The 23,876-nt window shown below is 41.9% G+C and overlaps 1 protein-coding gene across 4 annotated transcripts in view; it reads right to left on the bottom strand.

Moving 5' to 3' along the window:
* The window catches only part of VRK2 (VRK serine/threonine kinase 2), a 39,285-nt gene that overhangs the window by 4,577 nt on the left and 10,832 nt on the right, over positions 1-23,876 (bottom strand). For all 4 annotated transcript variants that reach the window (XM_021527514.3, XM_021527509.2, XM_021527513.2 and 1 more), the window contains exons 7-13: positions 22,901-22,993; positions 16,233-16,365; positions 6,924-7,044; positions 5,053-5,111; positions 3,710-3,894; positions 593-766; positions 93-299 (exon numbers count right to left, since the gene is read on the bottom strand). In XM_021527514.3, coding sequence (XP_021383189.1) covers positions 93-299; positions 593-766; positions 3,710-3,894; positions 5,053-5,111; positions 6,924-7,044; positions 16,233-16,365; positions 22,901-22,993 — 972 coding nt within the window. The remainder of the gene's footprint in view (positions 1-92; positions 300-592; positions 767-3,709; positions 3,895-5,052; positions 5,112-6,923; positions 7,045-16,232; positions 16,366-22,900; positions 22,994-23,876) is intronic.

Genomic DNA, 23,876 nt, shown 5'->3' on the forward strand with positions numbered 1-23,876 from the left:
TCAAGGGGTTTTTGGAACTCTTATTTTTAGAAAAGCTGATCTTTCATTCTCAAGGCACTGTGACTGTTCTATGGTAACACCAAACCCCTCACCTTTTTTGGGTGCTCAGGCTCCTGACATGTAGCAGAAACTCTAAGTGGCTTCTCTTCCATGTGGAACTGCCGGCGTGTTCTCCGGGTGTGGGGCCTGCTCAAGCAGCTGGAGTGGTCCTCATGCCCCATGTCTTCCTTCTGCTGCACTGGATTTAGGGAAGGCCTGGGCAAGGGAGCCCGCTGAGGTGCAGACAGTAACTCTGTGTACTGAAAGGAATTCAGTAAGTTTAGAGTTACCCCAGGTCCTGATCCAGCACTAGGAGGTGCCAGATTTGGGGCAGGTCAGGCACTGGCCTCCTGGCACTTAAGCCCTGCCCTACCAGAGACTCAGGTTGCTCTTTGGAATACTGGAAGCTAGCAAGAATCTGCCAGCTCCTGGAGTCTGTGACAGAGCCCCTGGCTCTTTTCCAGCCCTGTTCCTCCTCACCCACCCCCAGGAGATGGATATGGAGCTAATGAACATGGGGAGCTGGGTGCTGTTGTCGTGCCCAAATCCTCACCTGCTGCAGCTCTGCCTGGGGACGCCTCCTGTTCCGTGTACTTGGCTTTCCTTCTCCCAGGAGCTGTGTGCCTGTCACCCCCACAGACGCCTTGTTTTGACAGGCAGGTTCTTCACCTTGTGGCTTTTTTCCCTTCTGCTGAGCTGGTTTTGGTGGAGGCTTTGGGAGGCGAACCTGGGGTGCACAGTAAGCATTTTGTACAGTGAAAAGAAGTCCAGATCTCACACAGAAAAAGAATGATCTTCACCATATATATACATCTTAAACAACTGCATCACTTTCCAAACAGGACTTAGAGCAAAATCAAGTTTTCACTTAAAGCTCCAGAAGTGAAAATAAGTGGGTTTACATTTAAAATGACCATATTTCATCCTAATGAAATTACAGGTTGGTATTAATGCAGTTATTTTTTAGTCTGATTTCTACAAGATCAAGCAAGCAGTGACGTGGCTTTCCACCCACTTTCACCCCACTTTCCTTTTGCCCCAACATCAGCACTTTCACTGTAGGGGGAAAAGCTGAAAATATTTATCCAGAGCCAAAAAATGTGGTAAACAAATATGGGAATTAATGCAAATAATATTTTATCACCTATCTTTGGTGTGCAATTGGAACCAAGAATCAGGATATAGCCACTGCTACTCTTCTTATGCCACCTCAAGATTAGATTCAGATTCTATACAGGGAGCAATATCCTAAAATCCATACAATCCTCTTCACATCATCAAGAAGCTGATGCTACAGGAGCCTCTGTTACAGGTGTTCACAGCTCTTCAGAAGGGAATTAACCCCAAATCTCCTTATTGCCTTTGTACCAAAGTGGTATAAGAGGAATCAGACAAATCAGCTGGACTCAGATCCTGCTCACAAGCAACAAGTGAGGAGACTGTGTCTTGTTTGCAGTGGTTCCCACTGTTCCAAGGTTGTCTCTTCAATGGGAGAAGTGTTTGGTGAAGTAAAGGAGAGGGAAAGGGAATGCGAGATAAAGAGCCAGATCACTCCAAGCAGCACCACAAAGAGATGCTTTGGGAAGAGCCTGCCTGTCACCCAGCACTGTCAGGGCTGCATCACCAAGTCACCAGGCCACTGAAACATTGCATTTTCTGAAAATAGCATTAAATTTCAAGAGAGTTCAGTTACCTGCCCTCTCTACTTGTATTTAAGTACTCCTTAAATCCTTTGAATAACCCTAAAATTGCCTTTCTGCAGCTGTTTTGCAGTGAGTGCTTAGAGGAAACTGGCTTGTGTCAGCAGCAGAACAGGCTGCAGTAATACACAGGTGATCCCAGTGTTCTCACTGCTCCAAGAAATGAGACGCTCGGCATTACAGATTTCCCTGAGAAAGTGCTGACAGGTGCCAAGATTTAGTAACACCCAGGCATTCCCCCCTGATCCTGTTCCTGGCCCTCAAACCCAATCCCACTGAATCCTGCAGCATAGAAATGGTGATAACCATTCACGCCTCAGCCAGGGACTTTCCAGGGGAGTGTGACCTGCAAATATCCAATGCTGCAGCAGCTCCTGCAACCTGCAAGGCTGGGATCATTTTTTATGCTACAGACTGTCAAGTCTTTGACCAGGCTTAAGAAGGAAATAGATTTACTATTTAGCATCTGACTCTGAGAAATCAAAGACTCCTGTGAAACAGAGACCCAGCAGGATCAGCTGGAGATCACTTAACAGGTACCTGATGCTCCGAGTCAGCTCACAAAACAGTGCAAACTTAAAAGAACTTCCCAAATGAGTGAGGGCACAACGGTCACCAGCACAGACACACAAGTCCGGTAACCAAAACAGCTTTTGGTTTTGTTAAAATTTAAAAAAAAAGGGGGGGTAAAACCAGAAAAGTCAATAAAAGTTCTAAACTAAGTATCTGTAGTTACCAAGATCAAAACCCAGTACCTTTTCATTAAACATGAACTTTTGTTCTGCCTTACACAATACGTAAATAGTGCTGACAATTGGTTTGTGAGGCACTTGCTACAATAAAATCTAACTGTATAATGAGAGAAAGGTGACAATCAGGAGATCATGAAAAAATTACATATTCTCACTGGTGGTTAATTAGCCATGCAAAACCCCCTCAAACAGATATTCTCTTCTATTAAGAATGATTACTATGCAGGCCTACAGATGTCAATACCACAGTCATTCAAATACTTCTTTCCCTACTAATTGAAGGTTGTAAAGCTGTGGTGCCAAGGTTTTGCTTCCAAAGAGCTAATTTATGACTAGAAGGATATTATATGTCTTCAGTTGCAGCAGCTACAAAACTCAGCAAATCAGAACCATCTGTGCACTGATACTTGAATCACCATTCATCTCGCAGCCTATCAGTCACATTAGTTTGCATCCTGCATTCTTGGCTCACGTACACTTGTGATGGTCCAAAGTTCACCAGGAATATTAAAAATGGATGGGACAACCCTGACCCTGCCTTATTGCACACGCCCCAGAGCCCCGCATGGAGCTGCTGCATACGGGCACTTCCACAGGAACAACGGGACTGACATTTCCCAGCAAAACTGCTAATTACCTCCCTCTCTGCTTAGGGAAGCTGGGCTTTATTAACTTAGAGCACTGCAGGAAAATAGCACAGGAGAGCTGTGTTACTTGGAAAATCCTGTGCCAGTGCACACCAACAACACAGCTAAAGCCACAGGAACATCTCCTCCACACTGGGGCTGCAGGAGGATAAAGGCAAATGACAAAGAACAGCCTGAAAGCAAGAAAATTAATTAAATGCTGTCACTAATAAAGGTAACTTTGCTTTTAATCTGGGACAAAGGAAAAATCTGGCATTCAGGCCATTCAAGATGTTAGTGAACAAAGTCCTTGATTTCCCCATTATCCTGAAAGTAAATCATCCTCCACAGATCTACTGCTTTGAAGTGAGAGCCTGTGGGTCAAAAGGACTCATGGCAGTTCTTCCTCCTTGAGGGCTGATATTCCACTTTTTTAGCAAAGCCAGGGGAAACAGGAATTAACAAACATAGTGTATTTAAGGCAGAAGAACTGCTGTGTCAGTCTCATTTTGAGAGCTTTAACTACTTCCTGCTCTCCAAGAGGGAAGGCAAGAGGCAGGAGCTGTCAGAAATGCTCCCAGAGCTCACTCACTCTGGACGCCTTAGCAGCAAAGTGATTCTGTGCACTCGCTGCTACCGCGGAGAATTCCAGAGGGCCGTCGTAGCACATCCTGCTTGACTCCAGGCCATCCAGCAGGATTTTCTTCAGCACTTGATACTTGGGCTTCTCAGCATAAGCTAAGCCAGAAACAGAGGCCAGAAACTTGGCTATTTCACCTGTAGAGCAGATTTGAGTGAGAATTTCACTGAGTGCAACCCCAGTTGTTCAGAAAGGATCTCATTCCAACATGGATGCCAAATGAGACAACACAATTTCAGCTGAAAGCACACTCAAAACACAGAACTGACAATGTCTTGTCTTTTTGGGAGGAGAAAAGCAAAAGGCAGACTTGCATAAACAAGCCAGATTTGAAGTGTTCCATCTCGTTATGTTCATGCACTAATTCCCACAGCACTGACAACTATCCAAGGATAAAATTAAAACATTTTATCAACAGATATTGATAGTTCTGTGTAAAAGAGGAGAGTCTTTGATAGATCACAATATCCCTTTAAATATTAATTAATCTGAACACTATTATTTTAATCCGCATGGATACTATACTGGGAATGCTTTGGAAAAATAAAACTTTTTTTTTTTTTTTACTTCAAATACTACTGTTGTTTTTCTGATTGCATCCCAAAACAATCCAACAGCAGCAACATTCTTCTATCAAGTGGTTCAAAAAACAGGAAAACCACTGAATGGGCAGAAATAATGCTAGTAGGAAAAACATATGGGGGGTTCAAACTTTTCTTTCAGTTGAAGACCCAAGTGTATCCTAAAGCTGGAGTACTACACCAGATATTAGCATCTGGTCAAATCCCAGCAGGAAAGATTTATTAAATATGTATACACATCAGTAATAAATTTCACCTAATACACACTGCATTCCGGTAATTCCAATACAAAAGTGCTAGGAAAATAAGGGAAAAAATCAAAAATAGATACTGACCTTTGGTGCTTTCCTTGGGTTACTTTTGTATTTCAGGGAAGGAAGAAACAAGACAAGACAAATTGTGCATCCATTTGCTTTTTCAAACTGAGCACTGAGCAATAAACCTTTGGTAGACAGTTGCTTACTATTTCCATGCTAACAGCTACTACTGTTTCCAAGACAGTCACTGCTTCCCAACACCTTGGATTACATATGGCCACAATCCCTTATGTCACTCCATGGGATACAGCACAGACTGAACAAGATTCTTTTTTTTCAAAGACCTTGCTCAGTTTGTGTTACTTTCCTTCTCTTCTGCTCCCCGCCAGAGTCAGACATTGAACTGTGTTTAGGAAGAGGCTGAAGAGCCATAGGGTACAGGTGCAAGTATACTTACCGCAGCTGCTTCCAGGAGAATCCCACCTCAGCACTGAATCTGGGAGCTCATCCATAAGTCTGAAACAACACAGAGTGCAACAGTTTAATGTGCTTTTGGAGCAGGTGATTCCTCATTTCGAATTTAGGAAGACAGCAAGTCTCAGCTCCAAAGGGAGTGGACCTCCAGGATAGCTAATGATTCACAGGACTGCTTTTGAACCCAGATATCCCCTCACCAGCTCAATTTTTAACTCTTTGTACACAGCTGGTTTCACCAAGACCAGGCTGACACTAAAATGGCACTTTAAGTTTTTCTTTGCACATATTTTAAGCTTTCTAGAAGGAAAAATAAAAGCCCTTTGAGCCAAATGGCTTGTTCTGATTTCAGACTGATGATTCCCATTTCTAATTTGGAAATAGCAAACAACTATTAGCAGTAACTCTGCTCTGCCTTCCTACCATTTAGCATCAGGTCCCCTCTGCCATGGAGCACGTGGCTGCCAAAATTAAACCCAGGTATGGCAGGGCCACAAGGGGACAGGGAAGTCACATCACCTAAAGTCCCATGCACTTCATAAACAGTAGGGCCACACGTGTAATTCCTGTCCATCCAGAAACAGGAACTGCAGAGAAACTTGGCATTAATTCCTAAAAACAGGAATACCACCAGCCCTCATCTTGGGCAGTCCAGCACCTAGAAGAACCTGAAAATTAAGACAGGTAAGAGGGATAACCTGGGCAAGATACCTAATTCCAGGAATGCAATTCATTAGAGTAAGAAGATATTTCTGATAAGTGGAATCTATGTCATTTTCCGTGTGTTTCCTTGAAGCCTCCTTTTGCCCAGCATCCTGGAAACGTGAGACATCCAAGGGTTAACAGAAAGGGAAGAATCAGTGGAGCAGCTTGATTGATTAAATTGATTTCCCATTGAATTGTATAAGTGTTACCTTGCAGGGGGGCTGTGTAATGATCAGAACTTCTAAAGGAGAAATATTAAACACAGCAGAGGGTGTTAACATCCCCCGCTGCGCTCGGCCCGTGCGCAGCCTGCAGCCGCCCTTCCCTGTGCCGGGAGCCGCTGCCCTGCGTCGATTTCGGGGATCGGCCAGCCCCAGCAGGTACCTCTGGTGTGACCTGCCCTACTTAAAAGTTTGCTGCCTCCTGCTATTGTGATCTTACAGTTCTGGGTAACTCCTCTGCTGTGGAGCCAGCTACAGGTACCGCATGCAGTTAACTCCCTCCAGTCCCAGCTTGGAGGGCAGAGGAAGAAAACACTGATGCACTGTTGCTCCTGTGAGCTCCAAGTCATGCTGGGGAAAAGGAAAGATTTTCACCAAGCTCCTTAGTGTTTTGGTATTTAATTGTTTGTAATGGCAGTAGGCTCATGTAACATTAAAAGCCTACAGAAAAACATCTGAAAAACAGTATCATGTAGAAAGTTAAATAAATTGAGTGCACATGTGGAAAAAGCTCCAAGAGATGTTTGTAGTACGGTCTCTACAAAGCGCCCGTGAAGTTGAATGGAACCACACAACAACCTTCTGTATGTGCACTAAGGCCCATGCTAATTTACAAATGATTTCTTGGAAAAAAAAAAGAGTATTGGAAAAATGCACAGTAGACAAAATGCCTGCATACTGTGCACTGGAATCCATCCTCTCCTCACAGCAGCACAGACATAAACATGCAAAGGAGTGTAGACATGCACATAAAGTTCCCATTTTAACTGCTTCCAACATCTCTCTTAATTAAGGAAAATTGTTTTAGCTTTCTCCTAAGGTGCTGTTCTACAGCATGGAAAGCTGTGTTTCCCAGAACTGGGAAGCAGTGAGGATGCTACAGGGCTCCAGTTGGTGTGCCCCTGTGTGTGGGGGGGTTTGTCCTTACTTTATTTTCGCACTCTGGACAGCTACAGGGTCCTTGAGGTTCTGCTCCCAGGGCAGCTTCCCACACAACCAGTGCAGCATGCAGTAGCCAAGGATTTCAAGGTCACCTCGTCTGGATGGGGCTAAAATGTGGGAAAGGGGGAGGGGGAAGGAGTAAAAAAAATACAATTAAGAATAGGAACCTCTTCTTAGGAAATAGAAAAGACTTTGATTGAACTGGTGCTGATGAAATATGGAGAAGCCAAATGGGCGAAGTGTTTTGTTTGTTCAGCTGTATTAGACCTGAACCGCCCCAGCATTTGGCCACAGGCCACAGACAGGCAGTGACTTGTTCCTGCTCAAGTGAGGGTCAGCTTCCTCACCTCCTCCAGCTTCATCCTTCCTCAGTCTGGCCTGCCACATGGACTTGATCCCCATGGCCTCTGACATGATCCAGACAGCCCATAACTGAGTACCAACACTTTCTCAAAGAGCCAAGCAGTAAAACAAAGAAATAAATGTCTGCTGCTAAATTGCTAACACATGTTCCAGGAAGTCCATGGGGTCCACATTGGTCATGCAGGGACTCTGTGAGAGCAGACTAAACACTGATGGCCTTTCCTGTTCTCCCGTGGAGCCGGTTTGAACTCAGATGCTGGGACAAAAGTGCCATCTAGTGTGCACTGACTCGCCAGAGCCTGCTCCTGGCTCCAGCAGTGCCTGTGGAGCTCTGCACAACCCAAAATGCACTTGCTGTTTAGCAAAGTCCTGGGTGAACTTCCCACTGCTGCTTCCAAAAAGGAAGTTATTTCAGGAACAAGTTACTCTCTGCACACTCCAGGCAGACGTAAATACAGGAGATAAAATTAAATCAAAAATTAACCCCATCCCTGAGCATCATCTACACCGAAAACTGAAGTTAAATCTATAGAATGGCTTTTCCTAGAGAAAGAGGGAGGGGAAAAGTGCAATCTCAACAGAATTGCTAGTGCTTGCTGCTACCCAGAGGAAACCTAACTTGCTAAAACTGAACAAGCAGGAGCGCTGCAGGATTTCTTTGACTTCCAGCCCACAATTTGCACGTCAAAACCACATGGAATCTACAAAACCAGAAACTGCTTGTTGTGATTAAAGACAGACAGATGTAGAAGTAAAATTTATGCTTTTCCAAAATGAATTTGTGGTTTCCAAGAAGGAAAGAAGAGTTCAGACTTGTTTGGCACTTCTTATCCAGTGTAAAGACCAGTAGCTGAGCAGTGTGCTGTTAATCCAGCTGTAAACAGATATCATATTTTATGGGCCTTCGTTAAATAAATTCCAGAAAGTCACTCAGTGAACTTATCTTTTAATTTAAGAAGTCATCTGCTAAAAGCCACGGTGCCAACACATCACAACTGTCCCTCATTCCTATACACACATTACTGTAAAAGCAGCAGATTAGTTTTTATACATTTCCTATCTTAACTGCTCTTAGGCTTGGGATTATTAAAGGCCCCTGGATCCAACACTGCTACACTGTCCCTTGGGTATTGTTTATTTCCTGTCCTGGATTCAGCAACGTCTTAATGCAAGACTTGGCTTCCATATTAAAATAAAAACACAATCTCTACCACTTGCTGCTCTGTAGTGATTTCTCTGGCCATAAATCTCCCAGTAACTGTGGAACAATTCCATTCACCCACACGTGTTCACAACTCTTTTTTCCATTATGGCAATTCCAGATTCGATCCATATAAACCAGCTTTTTTGACTGCAGATCCTGTAATTTTCACAATGCCTTTCTGGCACCTGTTTGTGTGAGAGGGGCTACAGAAAGTGGCCTTTTGAGGAAAATAGTCAGAATTCCAAAGGACAGCTTTTTTCCACAGGGGGGATTCACTGATGTGTTCATTGGGATTCATTGATAAATAACAGCAAACCAATCAGATTTCAGAAGTTACCCCAAGAAAAGTAATTTTCTGACAAAACAGTCCCAGAGACTGAAGTTTCTTCAGAGTTTGGCCATGACTAATGACATTCCCTCTGACCTGCAGTTCCTGGGACAAAGCCATGACAAAGCAAAAGCCTTGGCTGACACCTGCCCAAAGCCACAGCAGGCACAGGGACAACGAAGGTCCATGGATTCAAGGCACCTCTGCCCAGCAGCAACAGGAAATGTTTCACAGGTGACTGTAACTCTCCTATGCCTTCCTCTCCCAGGCCACCACAAGTGCTGCTAAATACAGACACTTACATGGGATTTTTGTAGAACTACTGGAAAATGTCAGCATTTGATTCTTTGGTTGTACTTGCTTATTTCCCTCTGCTCCACATAAGCTAAATCCCTCAACCTTTTAAATCATTTAGATTCTTGTTAAAAAGTAATTGATTAATCTTTAATGAGTAAGTATTATCTATGGACAATGGAATGATTAGATTTTCATGTCAAAACAAGCACTAATAGATAAATTTCAATGATATGTTTACTTGCAAAAATAAATCTGCTCACACAATTGAAGATTACAGGAATTATTGATAAACATCAATGGAGAGAAATCAATCTGCCTTCACTTTAAATATGACAGCCAGGTGAAAATAAAACAATTCTGCTTGATAACTCGCCACAGTTACAAGAGTGTACACTCCAACCAATACTTATTTAAATCAAATTCTAAAAACTAAAAAACTTGCCTTTTTTTAAAATTTTTTAAATAGATGTTTGATTTCTGCTTTTATACTCAGAGGATTTTTTTACTATTATTTTAGTCTCATATGAAGTAGTATTTAAGGGGAACATATTGGTGGTATTTTATTTCATAATGTCTTTAAAGTTTAATTTTTTAATTTGTAGATTTAAGGCCTGATTCTGTTCTCAGTCCTGCCAAGATAAATCAGGAACAACTCCACTGAAGTTGATGAACTCACAACGACATCAATGAAATCAGAGTTTTAAATATACCACAAACATACTCAACACACAGGCACAGGGTTCCAATAATTCAAAATAACTGAAGCAATTCATCTTAGAAGAAAATAGATGATATATCTCTGTACACTGAATTTGGCAGCTATCTCCACTCTAATTTATATTCAGATTATTATATCCAAATAGATCAGGGATATCACAACAGCCACAATATGTTCTCAAAACTCCACTGCTCCCAGGAACTCCTCTGAAACAGAAGGAAAACTGGGAGGTTTCTCTGTGGCCTCTGTTTAGCTGATTTTCTCCAGCCTTTTGTAAAGATTTAATAAGTGACAGATGAAATATTCGCTTATCTTCAACTAGCACTGTTAATGATTTTTGGGTTAGAAACTTTCCATAAACAGGATCATTTTGGTTGCTCATATTACATGGATGTAAGTGGTACTTTCAATTCTCACTGGCATTACAGGACACAAATTTATAGTAACTCACAAAGCAAAGAGAACTCGCACCACAGCCAGCAATGCAAAAGCCCATAAAAGAAAGGACGTGAAATTGTATTTCACCATGATCATGGTGAAATACAATTATGATAAAAATGTATAATCACAAAGTGATATAACTTAAGGCTGAGATGATTGAAAACCAGACAAATACAAGACTTGACAAAAATCAGTGCCTCTACTAGGGGTAGGAGAGATGAAGAAACAAATCCCTAAAAAGCAGATAATGAAATATTCCTTCCCCCAGGTACTGGTCAGTTGGAGGAGCTCCCTGAAACAGGATGATGACAAGTGGAATAGTGGGTGGATCCACAGAAAAGGTTAGAGAAATAAATTAAATTAATGATATATTTTAGTGCTTGGAGCCCATTCCACAGAGTTATCCAGCCTCAGACAGGGCACAAGCCAGCTGGGAACCACCACTGCTCTCCTCATGCCCAGCCCTGCTTGGCACATTACTCAAGTACTCCCTGACAATAACCACCACGGACTGCTGGAAAGAAAAATCCATGGCACCATCACAGCTGGAGTAGAGCTCTTCCAGAGAACCCAGGCTGGAACATGGCAGACAGGGACACTTCCTGCGCCAGCCATGCTCTCTTCCCCAAACTGGGATCCTACAGATACACACTTGATGGGATGAACAGGCATGGAACACACAGCACAGCTGACAGGAGGGAATCATCAGGACTGGTGGAATGGGATGTGTTGAAAGAAAGAGGGTTGGGGTTCTGCTTTTATGGGGAGAAGTTCATGTAGTGGGAAGGTTGGAAGGCACAAGAGAACATCACCACAAGATCTGGGTGGGAGATAGAATGGAGCTGGCAGGAGATACGGGTACCTGGTCAGAAGCAAAAGTTCCAAGCTTGCAGTAAGGACAACATGTGTCAGGAGAGTGGGATAGGAAGTTTAACTCTTCTTTCACATCTGTGTGGCAGAAAAAAAGAATCACAGAGGTAAGGGCCTGACAAGTAGGGGTGGGCAAGCAGCTGAGATTCACTACCTTTCTGAATTCCTGGTGTAGAGAACAACAGCCAAAATTAAACAGCCCTTTCCCAGGCACAGTCCTCAGATGTGACAGAGTTGTAAATGCTTCTCTTCTTATTTTTGCTGCTTCTGAACATTCCTGGCAGCTTCCAGAGGTGACTGTAGAAGCCTACCCAATCGCTTCCTTGCTAGTGACTCTTCTTTCACTTACAATCACCTCATGCTCCCTCCTCTGCTGGGCACACATTTCTAATCCAACTCTCAGGAACTAAGCCATCTTTTTATTTATTTCCCACTGCAAAGTTCCACCCATTTTTCGTCAGACTGGTTATATTTTCCTTTTATTATTTAGGATTTACAGTTTGTCCTGTACACAGTCTTTGGGAAACACATATCAAACTACAGCAGATCAATAATTCATTTCCCCAACAAAAAAAAAAAAAAGGAAAAAAATCCTGCAGACTCCCTCTGAATCCTAACTATGCATGGACAGATGCCAAATCAACCTCTTGATCCAGAGCCACTCAGAGCTCTGTTCTCTGGAAGCAGGCTCCCAAAGAATGTGTTTCCAGGCATAGGTGTTTATATTCCTGCACATCCTTCCTCACAAAATGAACCCTGCACATATTTTAGTCAGCAGAACAGGAAAAATGCCCCAGCGCTGAGCTGTGTTTTTAATACCACAGAGCAGCTCTGCCTGAGCAGTGGGGAAAACCAGCACAAGGACTGCAGGGCTCTCCCTGGCATCAGCCCAAGGCTGGCAATGCTCTGGACAAAGCCAGTGTCCCAGGGCTCTGATGGAGCTCAAGGAGCCCATAATCCCACGTGAGGGGCACAGAGAAGCCAGTCCAAAGGCCCCACTCCTGTGGGAAGCAGCTTTTACTACTGCAGATGTAGAGATCAGTCCTGCACAGACTTCAGTGGGTCTCTACTGATGCAAGAGATGGCAACACTGCTCAGAGTTCCTGTGAAATGCTAGCAAAAGGGAGAGGACTCAGCTTGGAATCGATGGCAAACACAAATATATGCTGGAGGGAATTCAGCATAGATACTTCATATTCTTATGTTCATCAATGATAGCAAATTAAAACTGGGCTTACATACTCAATGCACAGGACTGGAGTATTTAAAAGAACCTCAATATGTTAAGTGCAGTAAATCTCCAGAGAAATTAGGTATTGACTGCATGCCTCAGTGAGGAGAAAATCTACAAAAATCCATAGGAAGCATTGATTCAAATATTACTTTTTAACACTAACTATGTAACAACTTTTTAAATGTACACTGAGTACAGATATAATTCTCCTTAATTATCAATCCACAAACCAAAATGCAATACTGTTTATACAGGCTGGTCTTTAAAAATGAATACAGTGAGTACACTCCAACACTAAAACGAATGATGCAGTTGTGTCCCAAGAAACCAGACTAAAAAGGGTTTCAATTTCAAATACCCACACCCTGGTTGGGATGGGATCCTGCCACAAATCCAGGAATGCCGATGGCGTAGGTTGGATCCTGTGGCAGAGGCCAGGCTGGGCCCTATTTGGTTCCAGGAGAACTCCAAACACAGCTCAAGGATGCAGCTGCCATGGAAACAGCACATCCATCCCACTTGGCCTTACCAGAGGCTGTCAGAACACAGACCAATCCCACCACCCCAAAGTGTTCCCCTGCAGTGGCCACTGCTAGAAACCTTTCTGGATCTCAGTGGACTGCACAACTCTACACCTGGTGAGCTCCACAGAGATCCTGGGGAATAACCCAGTACACAGCTGGGTTAAACTCTCCATTCAACCATGGAAACTCTGGCATTGACTTAAATTACTGGGGAGGGAATGCATTTGACTGGCTCTGTGCAAGGAGGGTATCGGCTCCAAGCACTGCCAAGAGGCACTTTTGAAAGCTACAAATTCTTAATTTTGTTAAAGCTTCAGCATGTCCCTCAAATCACTGCATGTATTCAGTAGCTGCTTCATGAACTAGTCAAAATGTTCTCATTTGTCTGGCTCAACACAGCCACTGATGCTGTTCAGTGGGACCGAGATACTTATGTTGCAACACACATGCAGGAAATGCCCTCTGGAAAGGATCTCATTTATACAAAATAACATTCAAAAATTAGAATTATATTCCTGAAGCATTGAAATAACAAAGCACTGCACTCTGAAAAGCTGGGTGACACCAGAATGAAGGCTGTCTCTGCACCTTCCATTCACCAATAGTCTTTAAAGACTTTTCAGAACACCCTACCTCACTTTGTACAGGAGACTGTGCCGAGACTGGAATCCAGGAGATTGTTGAGCAAAGAAGCCCTTTGCCCCAGCTGCTGGAAGTCTTTCAGCATCCTAAGACATCTCAGTGCCTCTCAGCCTCACACCAAGAGAGCAGGGAAACACATTGCTGTGTTCAGCCAGCTGAACCCATGCAATCTCCAACAGAAGTCGCTGCAGATGCAGACTTTCCCTGGGATGTTGAGAGCTCTGCTGCAAGTAGGGAAACTCTGACAGTTTGATCTTAATGGATTCAGGCTGTTTGTCATGGTTTAACCCCAGCCACCAATTAAAGTACCACATAGCAATCCACCCCCTATCCCGACCTGGAGGGACAGGAAGGAAAATCAGGGGAAAAAGTTAACATCCATGGGTTGAGATAACAACAATTTAATACTTGAACTAAAATTTTTAAAATTATAATAATGAAAAGGAAGGCAAAGAAAGGAACAAATCCCCTGACAGAGAAGTGATGCACAACAGAGCTGCTCAGCACCACCTGAGCAGCAATCGGCCCCTCCCAGCCAACCCCTCCAGTTTATCCCCTGCCCCTGTTATCCCAGGGTATGGAATATCCCTCTGGACAGGTCAGCTGTCCTGCCCATGCTCCCTCACAGCTCCTTACTGCCAGAGCATGGGGAACTCATCAGTCCTTGACTGAAGGTAAGTACTACTCAGCAACAACTAAAGCATCCCTGTGCCAGCAATGGCATTCTCATCCTAAATCCAACCACAGCACTGCACCAGCTACTGGGATGAAAACTAACTCTGTCCCAGGCCACCATCACAAGGTCAGAGCTGGCATTCCATGTGAAGAGTTTGGATGCTTTGCAACATACCAGATCCCACACCATGTTCTGCAGCCTCTTCCAGCAGGAGCACCAGAAAAATCTATGGATTTTGTTTGCAGCTATCAAGGAAACACCTGTAATGGGGGAAGGGAGGGTAAGCTCCCTCAAACTATCTTTCTGAATATTTTGTTTTGTGGAGTCCTCTGGTTTTAACCAATTCCATCATGACTTTAGCTCTTTGAGGAGGTCATCTAAGACACAGATTGCAAAACTTACCTCACACTTTCTCTGCACACCTTTTGTCACACAAGTCTGTAAAATTTCCCTGCACTTTCAAATAAAAGGAATTATCTGTCCTGTAATCACATACCCATCCACAAACACTACCAAACTGGCTGTTATAACTATCCAACAGCCAAATCCCAAATATTCCAGTTTCCACCTACCCTTCAAAGAGCTTCCACATCAAATAGCGGTGCACAGCCACACCACTCACACTACCAGGGAAGGCAGACAGAGTCAGGTCTCCAGAAAACAGCCTGCATGCTTGGGAAGGCCAGAAGGGTCCAAAACAGATGCTTTCCTCACCACAAAATATTTTCTAGCAGATGAAATGGTGCAGTTGTCTTAGCAGGAAATACTTGCCAGTCTTATTTCATTTTTCCTAATGACCAGAGTTAAATGACTGCAGGTTTTAACAGCAAATTATCAAGACCCTCTACATTACATGGTCAATGGTCCTTTTAATAGAAAAAGCAATAATATACAGTTGTTTGTGCCAACTAAAACTCGTTAGAAAGTATTAGTTTAAGGTAACAGTTCAGCAGCTATTAACAAGCACAAATTCCTGCAGTTATCACTCATGACACTGATGCTCACCAAGCTGGCAGCAGCAAACCATCCCTTCTGCTTGAGATGATCTTAGGGGTGAAGGAGGGGAAAGGGGAAATAAAAGTTAACAAAAACACTCCTGTAGCAAGAGTCAAAGTTTTTCAATAATCACAATTTTTTTTCACTAGCATAACATTAGAATTGACTTTTTGTCTTGCTGACATAGCAACTAAGAAAGTTGTGTTGCATTGACCATATTGATTGTGAACAATGCAGCCATCAGTGGGACTTTACACCATATATTTTCAATATTGACCTCCCAGTCCCTTTTCCATGGCTCTATGGGTCTGCTATTGGATTTGGACTGCAGCGTAATAAACAGCTAAGGTTTAATTAATGGTAAATGAATACAAGACATAGGTTATGACTTTAACTAATTAGGGAATTGTTGAATTAAGTCTGCCTTGGAATGCAAGGCAGTACAATCAATATCCAATAAAAGGACTATGTATGTAATTTACCTGCAAATGTGTTTCCAATACCATCAAAGTGAGTTTAAATAAGTAAGATATATGAAAGGCTACTGGAAAAAGATTTCAAAAAGTTAACACTTTATGGCTTCAGAAAAGGTTTTTCTCCTTGCAGAAAGAATGTCATCTTGAAATACCCTCTCATAACACAGATGGTGACATGAGACACAGCTCTCCCTAAAGGACAGTGCAGACTCCAAAGCCTTTTCCTTGACAATGCAGCATTAGCAAGCACAAACCAGTCCTCCCAACATACACCAATTAAGTTTGATGTTGAGCTCTTCTCAGGGTTGTCCTGGGCTGCTCCAGTGCTGTGTACACAGAGCCTCTCAGGGCTCCTCCTGCACCCCTTCCCCCAGCCCTGGGGAAGCATTCCCAGGCACACGAGGAGGTCACCACACGAGGGGCTGCGCAATCCCCAACACTGCTTCTTTTGTGTACAGCAGCACTCACGTCTTGATTACCCATTCTATAATCACTCATCTGAAATAAAAAAAAAAAAGAAACCTACCTACTCCCTTGTGGGCATCTATGCTGGTAAACTCTATTGTCCCATTATGGCCCTTCCTAGGATTTTCCTGATACTGTTTGTGGTTCCCATTGGGACAATATCTGTAGCAAAGTCCATAATCTGCAAGATAAACCTGGAAGACATGAACAGACAAATGAATAATGCTTTTGTCCTTTGAAAGTATAACCTTTATAATTAAGTCTTAAGAAACTGATAGGTAAGGACAGCCTTAGATCTAAATTTTATTAAACCAAATGGTGCCTCAGAATAAAATATGTACAACTGGGGGCTATAACAGCTGCCCTCCCCATTTAAATCCTTCCACTACTATACTCTTATCTTATTTCAGAGTCGAGCACAATTTCAGTCATTTCATTTTGTTCCTGAGCTCTCTGCTCTCCAGGTGGGCATCCAGACACCATAAATTGCAATATGCCTTTTATGCCGCCTCACATTGCTTATGGGACCCCTTCCTCCCCAGACTTAAGCAGGCACACTCACTTCCCCATTTGGATTTTCCAGCAGCTGAGACTCTTCAAATTCAACTCTACTGTGCACCTTCAAAGCCAGAGGGAGAGGCAGCAGCTTCCCCCAGCTGGACTGGACATGGGGCTCCAGTGCCCCAGGGCCTGTGGCCATAGGACTGCTGGGCACTGGCCCAACTGTAATCCAACACTCTGGAATGCCACTGTCACTAACTTCCTCTATAAACTATTGAAAGTGTAGGCTAAAACAAAGCAAAGCAAACCAGGCCTCCTCAACCCAGAAAGCCATCCCAGTAAACCACTCCTGAATTTAGAATGCATTTTAAAAAGACACAGAACCAAACTGGTCTCTCAGTTACTCTGAAGCATGGACTTAACATGAAATTAAATCAATGTAAGAGAAAAAAAAAATTGGGCCCAAATTGTGTATACTGCAATAGTGACACATTCACCATTCCACCCACAGATTTTGGGGGCAAAAGTTGAAAGTAATCCGAAGGCATGGATCACTTCTACTAAATCTTAATAAAGAAAAATATCTTATTTGAACCTTAGTTTAGTTTCCTCTTTAACTACAAAACAGTTTCTCCTAAAAAAGTCTAAAACAAACTTTCCTGGCACTCGCTATTTAATTATGTCAGTCCTGGAAAAGGCAAAAACAAACAAGCAAAAAAGCCTCAAGAAAACGCATTACTTTGTAGCACATTCTGCTGAACTACTGATTCCTCTTTGTGTTCCAGGCAGCTTCAAATCCTGGGATTGCTGGTCTCTTGGTTTTACTGTTTCTGCTGCAGGATCTGAGCTTATCTGGAGCATGTAAGCCAGGCTGCAGCACTCACTTCCTGCAGGGGGGTGGCTTTTAAGATTATTGATGATGTTTCTCACCTGACAGCCCAGCCCAACTGGGATACAAGATTAAAGACCAGAGGCATAGATGGCTACAAAATCTGGGACAGGGCACCAGCTTGGTTGGGCTGACTGATTTGATTTTCTCCTGTGTCCATTCTCTGGTGTATTCCTGATGCTCTGGCGCTGCCCTAACTGAGCCCACAGTCAGAGAACTAACTCAAACTACCCCAAAAACCAAGTTCTGTGAGTCTTCTGCATCCTTTGTGGGCTGGGTAGAAGAGAGGAGCCTAGGAGGTGCATTCTTCCCAGACTCAGCAGTGTGCTTTGGATTCTGCTTGACTACAGGTTTCCCACATAGACAGGAAGATAAAATACCTTTAAAAATTAAGGCTATGCCATACATTAAAATAAGATTTCAACTGTTAGGAAAGAAAATACACCCACAGCACCTCTGGCAGCTCTCTGTTTTGGGCTGGGCATGCCTGCTTACATGATAGAGACTCCCAAGTGACAGCCCAGCCTTAGTGATCGTTCAAACTATACCAACAACAGGCCACCCAGAAAACAGCCACAAATATTTGCTGGTCAAACTTAGCCCCCCCCCCCCGTAACTATGTACTTCTTTATTTTTAAGGCAGCTCCATAATGCAGTACATTTTTAACCAATGGATTCACATAAAATATCTTCAGTAGCCATATCATCAGAGTACTTTTCAATTTATACTGAAAATCCCTTAGAAGTGAGAAGAAACTTTAATGCACTGACTAAAGATGGAAAGACCTAGAAATAAAGAAGCAACTACTTATAAGGCCACTCACATGCAGGGTGATCCTGACATTTGCTCACAGCAGCTCTCCTCAAAAGTTGGCCATGAGTTACCAGTTCAGCTTGTTTCTAGCTGGGCCATTTATCACTTCCATAATTTTCACATCGGATTTTTTCCATAAACATGGCAGCCTCTCAAGGCAAAGCCTCTTGGCCACCAACAAAAATCAATCCCCTTCAGCTTGTACAAAACCAGCAAGGCACTGTTACAACCTTGCCACAACCATTATCAGAATGACTGTGTTATTTTAAATTACTATTAATTTCATTTCATCAATTCTCATTATAACCCTTTCATCATTAAAAAGATATATAGTTCTTTATAGCTAGTTGTCATTTTTGATAATGTAATACTGCATGCCCTTCCAAATTTGCTCAGAACATGGTAGAGGTAGCTCATTTAAAGTTTATAGGTGTTGTGGATTTTTTAAGGGTATGGGGAAGGAGAAAAGCAGATAAGTATTAAATAAATATACTGAGAAAAATTAAGTAGATTATTTTAGTAGATGTTTCAATACCGTAAGTATTTTTTTATCTGCATGCTTTTTTTGGGAACAAAAAACTAAATAAAAATAACAACAAAAAAAAGAACAAAACAGAGCAGAGCAATTAAGACAAACAGGACACTGGAATGAGAAAAGGTACCATGGATGATGGTGTAACAGAGACATAAGGCCAGAACAGCTGAGTTTAACTGTGCTACACTGTACACTCCTTCCCACTCACTTATTTTAACTCTTGTTTTTGTTCAGGTTTCTCTTCTTTACATAGCCCAGTTTGCACCAGGTTCTGCAGTGCTTAGCATGGTCTGTTATTAGTAGATTTTTGTTACAAACCATGAGCCACATTTCTGAAAGTCTTCAACTTCATGCACATGTAAACTCACCCATCTTGGTCAAGTGAGTTATCACAGGCACAAATAACAATTTGTGAGCACAAGCAGCCAGCCAGAGTTTCAGCCATTCTCTGCTCTTTCTGTGCATTAGTCTCTCACAGTGCTTGGCATCTGAAGCGCTAAATACCTGCTAAACATACACAATTCTTACAATTTGGACATGTGATGATATTTAATTGCACTGAGCTGGGTAGTTATTAGCCTGGCCCTTTGGATTCCCTTTATCTTGAAGGACAGAGCAGGAGATTTATTTCTGGAAGGATGAAGTACAGTGATTTTGTGTGTGTTTCCATTCCTAGGTTTATGTCATGCCTGTAAATAATTAAGTAGATACGTACTAATAAGAGTCAGATTGGTTGCTAATGGCCAGAGTGTTGTCAGATTCAGTCACGCACTGGACTACAAAAAGGGTAAAGGCACACTGAGGTCCATTTTGGCTACCAACAGAGAGAGGGGAAGGGGCACAGGGCATCTCTGCCCTCAAGGAGAACACAGAAGATTTGAATTTTTCTCAATTCACCTGCACTGTCCCAGTGGAATAAAATGCAGAAATCATCACGATTCGCCTTAGGATGAAAAACAGCTTGAAGTCAGAATTATTTTCAGGCAACTTTTTCCCAAAAGATCAATACATGATTTCTGTATGTTCTGAAACAATTTTGTATTCTTCTCTGATAATCAAGTCAGAGTTCTATAATGTAACTGTCTTGTCTAAGAAACACTTAAAATCAGGACTGAGGTGCATATGCAATTAAAATTCACAGCTTTTAAACCCAAACAGACTTAAGTCTGCAAACACATCTGCCCATAAAATCCATGTGGAAAAAACACTACTAGGTAGATTGCAAGAGGTGCTCTCCCAAACCTTATTTATTTAAAATGCAGGTTTTAAGCTTTTGTCTTGTGGCCACTTGTCCCTCTTAATAGTATCACCATTCAAATGAGATGAATGGATTTAAATTTCTTTCAGAGTCTCTATCAATGCTGCTTGTTCTGCTTTATCATACAAAGAGATGGGACCACACAATGAATTATCTTTAACTCTTCACAGCCCTGAGACAGTGCTTCACCTGTAATTTATAGGTCTGATGACTTCAAGTTTCCTTTGAGGCCTCTGTGAGATTCATGAGCTGTGCACTACCCTCAGTCCATCACTGCTGCTTTGGCAGTCCCTGTGCAGGTCCGTGCTCAGAACCATAGACTGCAGAATTGATCCTGTGACCTGTAACTCAGGGAATGGCCTCCCTGTCTCCTGCTGAGCACATCTGCAGCTCTTTGAGGTCACTCATTGGGAGCCTCTCCCCATTTCTAACCATCATTTAGGAGGTCACACAGTGACAGCGCCTTTACTTTATTTGTTTCTCCGCAGTGCCACAGAAAGTAGGGGATAGCAGTATGAATTTCACATGCCCTTTGAGAAAGGGGACTCTTATTTATTTGCTATGGTGTAAATTCACCAGGTTAATTTACAGAAGAGAGAGAGAACAGCAGCAGGAAGTCTAACACAGGAAAATTGCATTTTTCCCGTCATTTAGTAACTACTGATGTGTATTCTTACATGCAAATTTGTCACCGACTTTCTGCAGTTGTAAAGAAAGATAAAGTTTAGTATAAAGGTACACTTGCTTTTTTGAACAGAGATTTATCTCTCTTTGCCAAAACAAAATATATTATATTTTGAATAGAGATAAATATTATTTTTAAGGCATGAGTTTTTGGTTTCTTTTAAAAATAATTTTCTTTAATTTTAGAACACTTGCAATATGTTTTCTCTTAAAATCCTAGACCCTAAAGAGAAAGAACCTACTGGCATTAAATTCTTGAAAAACCTTACAACAGAAATCATTAGTCAGGTAGTTTTATTATGCCAGCTCCCACTGGAGCTACAGAAGCCCCTGGGCTTGTATTCCTGAGTTGGAGTTTGCCACAGGCTAGATTCTCTCACTCCTTATTTATGAGATTAGGTTGATCATTTTACCTTTTAAGTAAATAAAAAAACCCCAAAAAACAACCATGACCAAGGCAATCAGTTATTCCCTGTGTTGGCAGAGCAAGAAAGGTGGCACAAATGTTTCACACATACAGGAATGAAAGTTTAATTCATACCATAGAAATGCAAGTAAATATTAGAAATTCTCCCCATTAGCACTTCTGAACTAGAATGGGAACTTTTAAAAATGTTTTATAGAATAATTTCAGTGGAAGAGAAATTTTGGTGAAACAAAATTCTACAGCAAACCTCCCAGCACTGACGTACACTTTGTACATGTTAAGTTAGGAGCTACTCAAACCAGAGCATCTACTGATTTATTTAAAAAACCCTAGAAAATAAAGGCTAAAACCTCTGTCCAGTAAATCACAAATTCCTTATTTTTAATCTGTCAATGAATTTACTATCATTAAAGCAAACTACAAGTACAGCACAATCTTCATGCAAATAACACATGAAACAAATCAGAAAATCATCCAGTAATTTGCCCAATTCCAAGTAAGCTCAAAGTCTTAACATTTTATGATTACTGTAAGTGGACACTTCCAAAATGATTGCAATTTGAGTAATATTTGACAGCATATTTGAAAAACATATGACAGCATTTCTTGCTGTCATAAAAGTATACAATAGCCAAGACAAAAGAAAAGTAATTTGAGTTATGCTAATGGTTGCAGACCAATTTGGCTCTAAAGAGCCTCCTCCCCTGGATTCAGCAGAACGCCATAAACTGTGATTATGCACTGGCTGCTCCCACTGTATAAACCCAGGGTTGCCTTAAACAGCCATGCCGTGTTTCAAATGATGTATTTCGGAAAGCTGACAAGTTAAATTTGACTCAGCTATTTAACTTGAAGCTTTTAAAAAGAGTAGATATACTCAAGTGGTTCACCTCTAATGGCAGTGAGCTGCTTTGCAAGATCTGTTTCTTTATCACAGCAGCAGAGAAACCAAAATTGAAAGAAGTATTGCTTACAGCTAATCATATTTAAGTGAAGTTGGAGATGCCCTTTTTTCCTAAATGAATTTTTTCCAATTAAAAAGCATACTTAGATTTTATTACCTGAAGAAAAGAAAAAAAGACATCAGAATAGCACATGGAATACAACAGGACCAAAAGACTTGTTTTAAAACATTTCACCCAAAGACTTCCATTTCAAGGCTGGCTTTAGGGTGTTAGAGAACAGTAACTTTAATCCTACTTACCTGTTCCACGCACTACAATGAGCAGGACAGGAGAGTTAGGGCACAGAAACAATTAATGACAATATTGGAAATCTAGAACTTCCCAGAATGAAAGTACAATGGGCCACATCCAATCCTTTAACTTGTATAATCTAGAGCAGCAATTAGGTAATTTATCCTCTTCATTAGTTTACTCATCCATAGCAGTATCCCAGTCAGCAGAACACAGAGGGAACAAAGTACAGCTTTGTCCTGCTTCTTCCTTGGCTCTCAAGCTCCACAGACCCACTCTCAGATCTGTTGTGAGGGGATGTGAATGTTCATGCACAAACTCCTTTTAATATGTGAATTGTGAAAGCAAAACATTTGCAAAACTTAAAATGTTTCAATAGTTATAAACACAGTAGAGTAAAAGTGCAGATAAGTAAACACACTCACCTCATGTGGATTGCTGTAGCCCAGAAGAAGATTTGCTGCTTTTATGTCCCCATGGACATATTCATTTTCATGTATGTACTCCAAAGTATCCAACTAGGAAAGAGTATAGAACAGACGAGAGAACAACATCATCATCTCCACTCTGTCACCAAATATTTCTTACTTAGGCAGGGGAACCAAGAGCTACACCAACTGAGCTGACAAATTTGGCTTGGACTAATGATGGCATATCATAAAAAAGCCAGACTTGCTTGAGATACTCCTGTGTAACTACGCAAGTACCAGTTTCTAAATCATAGAGCAAGAACGAAACTAGTACTTTACAAACACCAGAGGAGATGCTTAGAACACCAAAGAACACCAAAGATCATATTCCATCAGTTTGATCCTGCCAGCTGTTACATGACCAGCATCTGATGCCACAGCCCCCTGGCATCAACACCTCCAGCTCCTTACTGAGGCACAACTCTAATTATTATTAAGAAACACATTTGCATGGGTCAATTCATACAAAGGACAAACCAATCCTGACTTTTGGAGAGCACAAACAGTTACAAGTTTATCAATTATGTGACTACGAAAGCGCTTCAATTTAAAAAGTATTATTATTTTGGTTAAAGGGATGTTTTGGATGCATCCAGACTAAGAGTTCCTCTTCTCTAACTTAAGACCATTGCCTCTACTCTATTTTCTATCCACCTCTGCTCAGCAATAGCAGTATTTCACAGTATTCTACAACACAAATCATGTTACAAAGAAGTACATATGTAACTTCCTGCTGGAATGTGCCAGTCTACACCCATTTGAGAACAAAACTGGTATTTGCAGACTGACCAAATTCTGCCTGGCCTGTATGATCACTGTGTTCAGCAAACACTGAAAATTTGGCATTCAGACATGCAATTGTGAACTTTGACAAATATGGATGTCTAATACCCTTCAGACACTGAAAAAAAAATCAATACATGTTGAAACA

Source organism: Lonchura striata, chromosome 3 (assembly GCF_046129695.1).
Source record: "Lonchura striata isolate bLonStr1 chromosome 3, bLonStr1.mat, whole genome shotgun sequence".
Taxonomy (NCBI): Eukaryota; Metazoa; Chordata; class Aves; order Passeriformes; family Estrildidae; genus Lonchura; species Lonchura striata.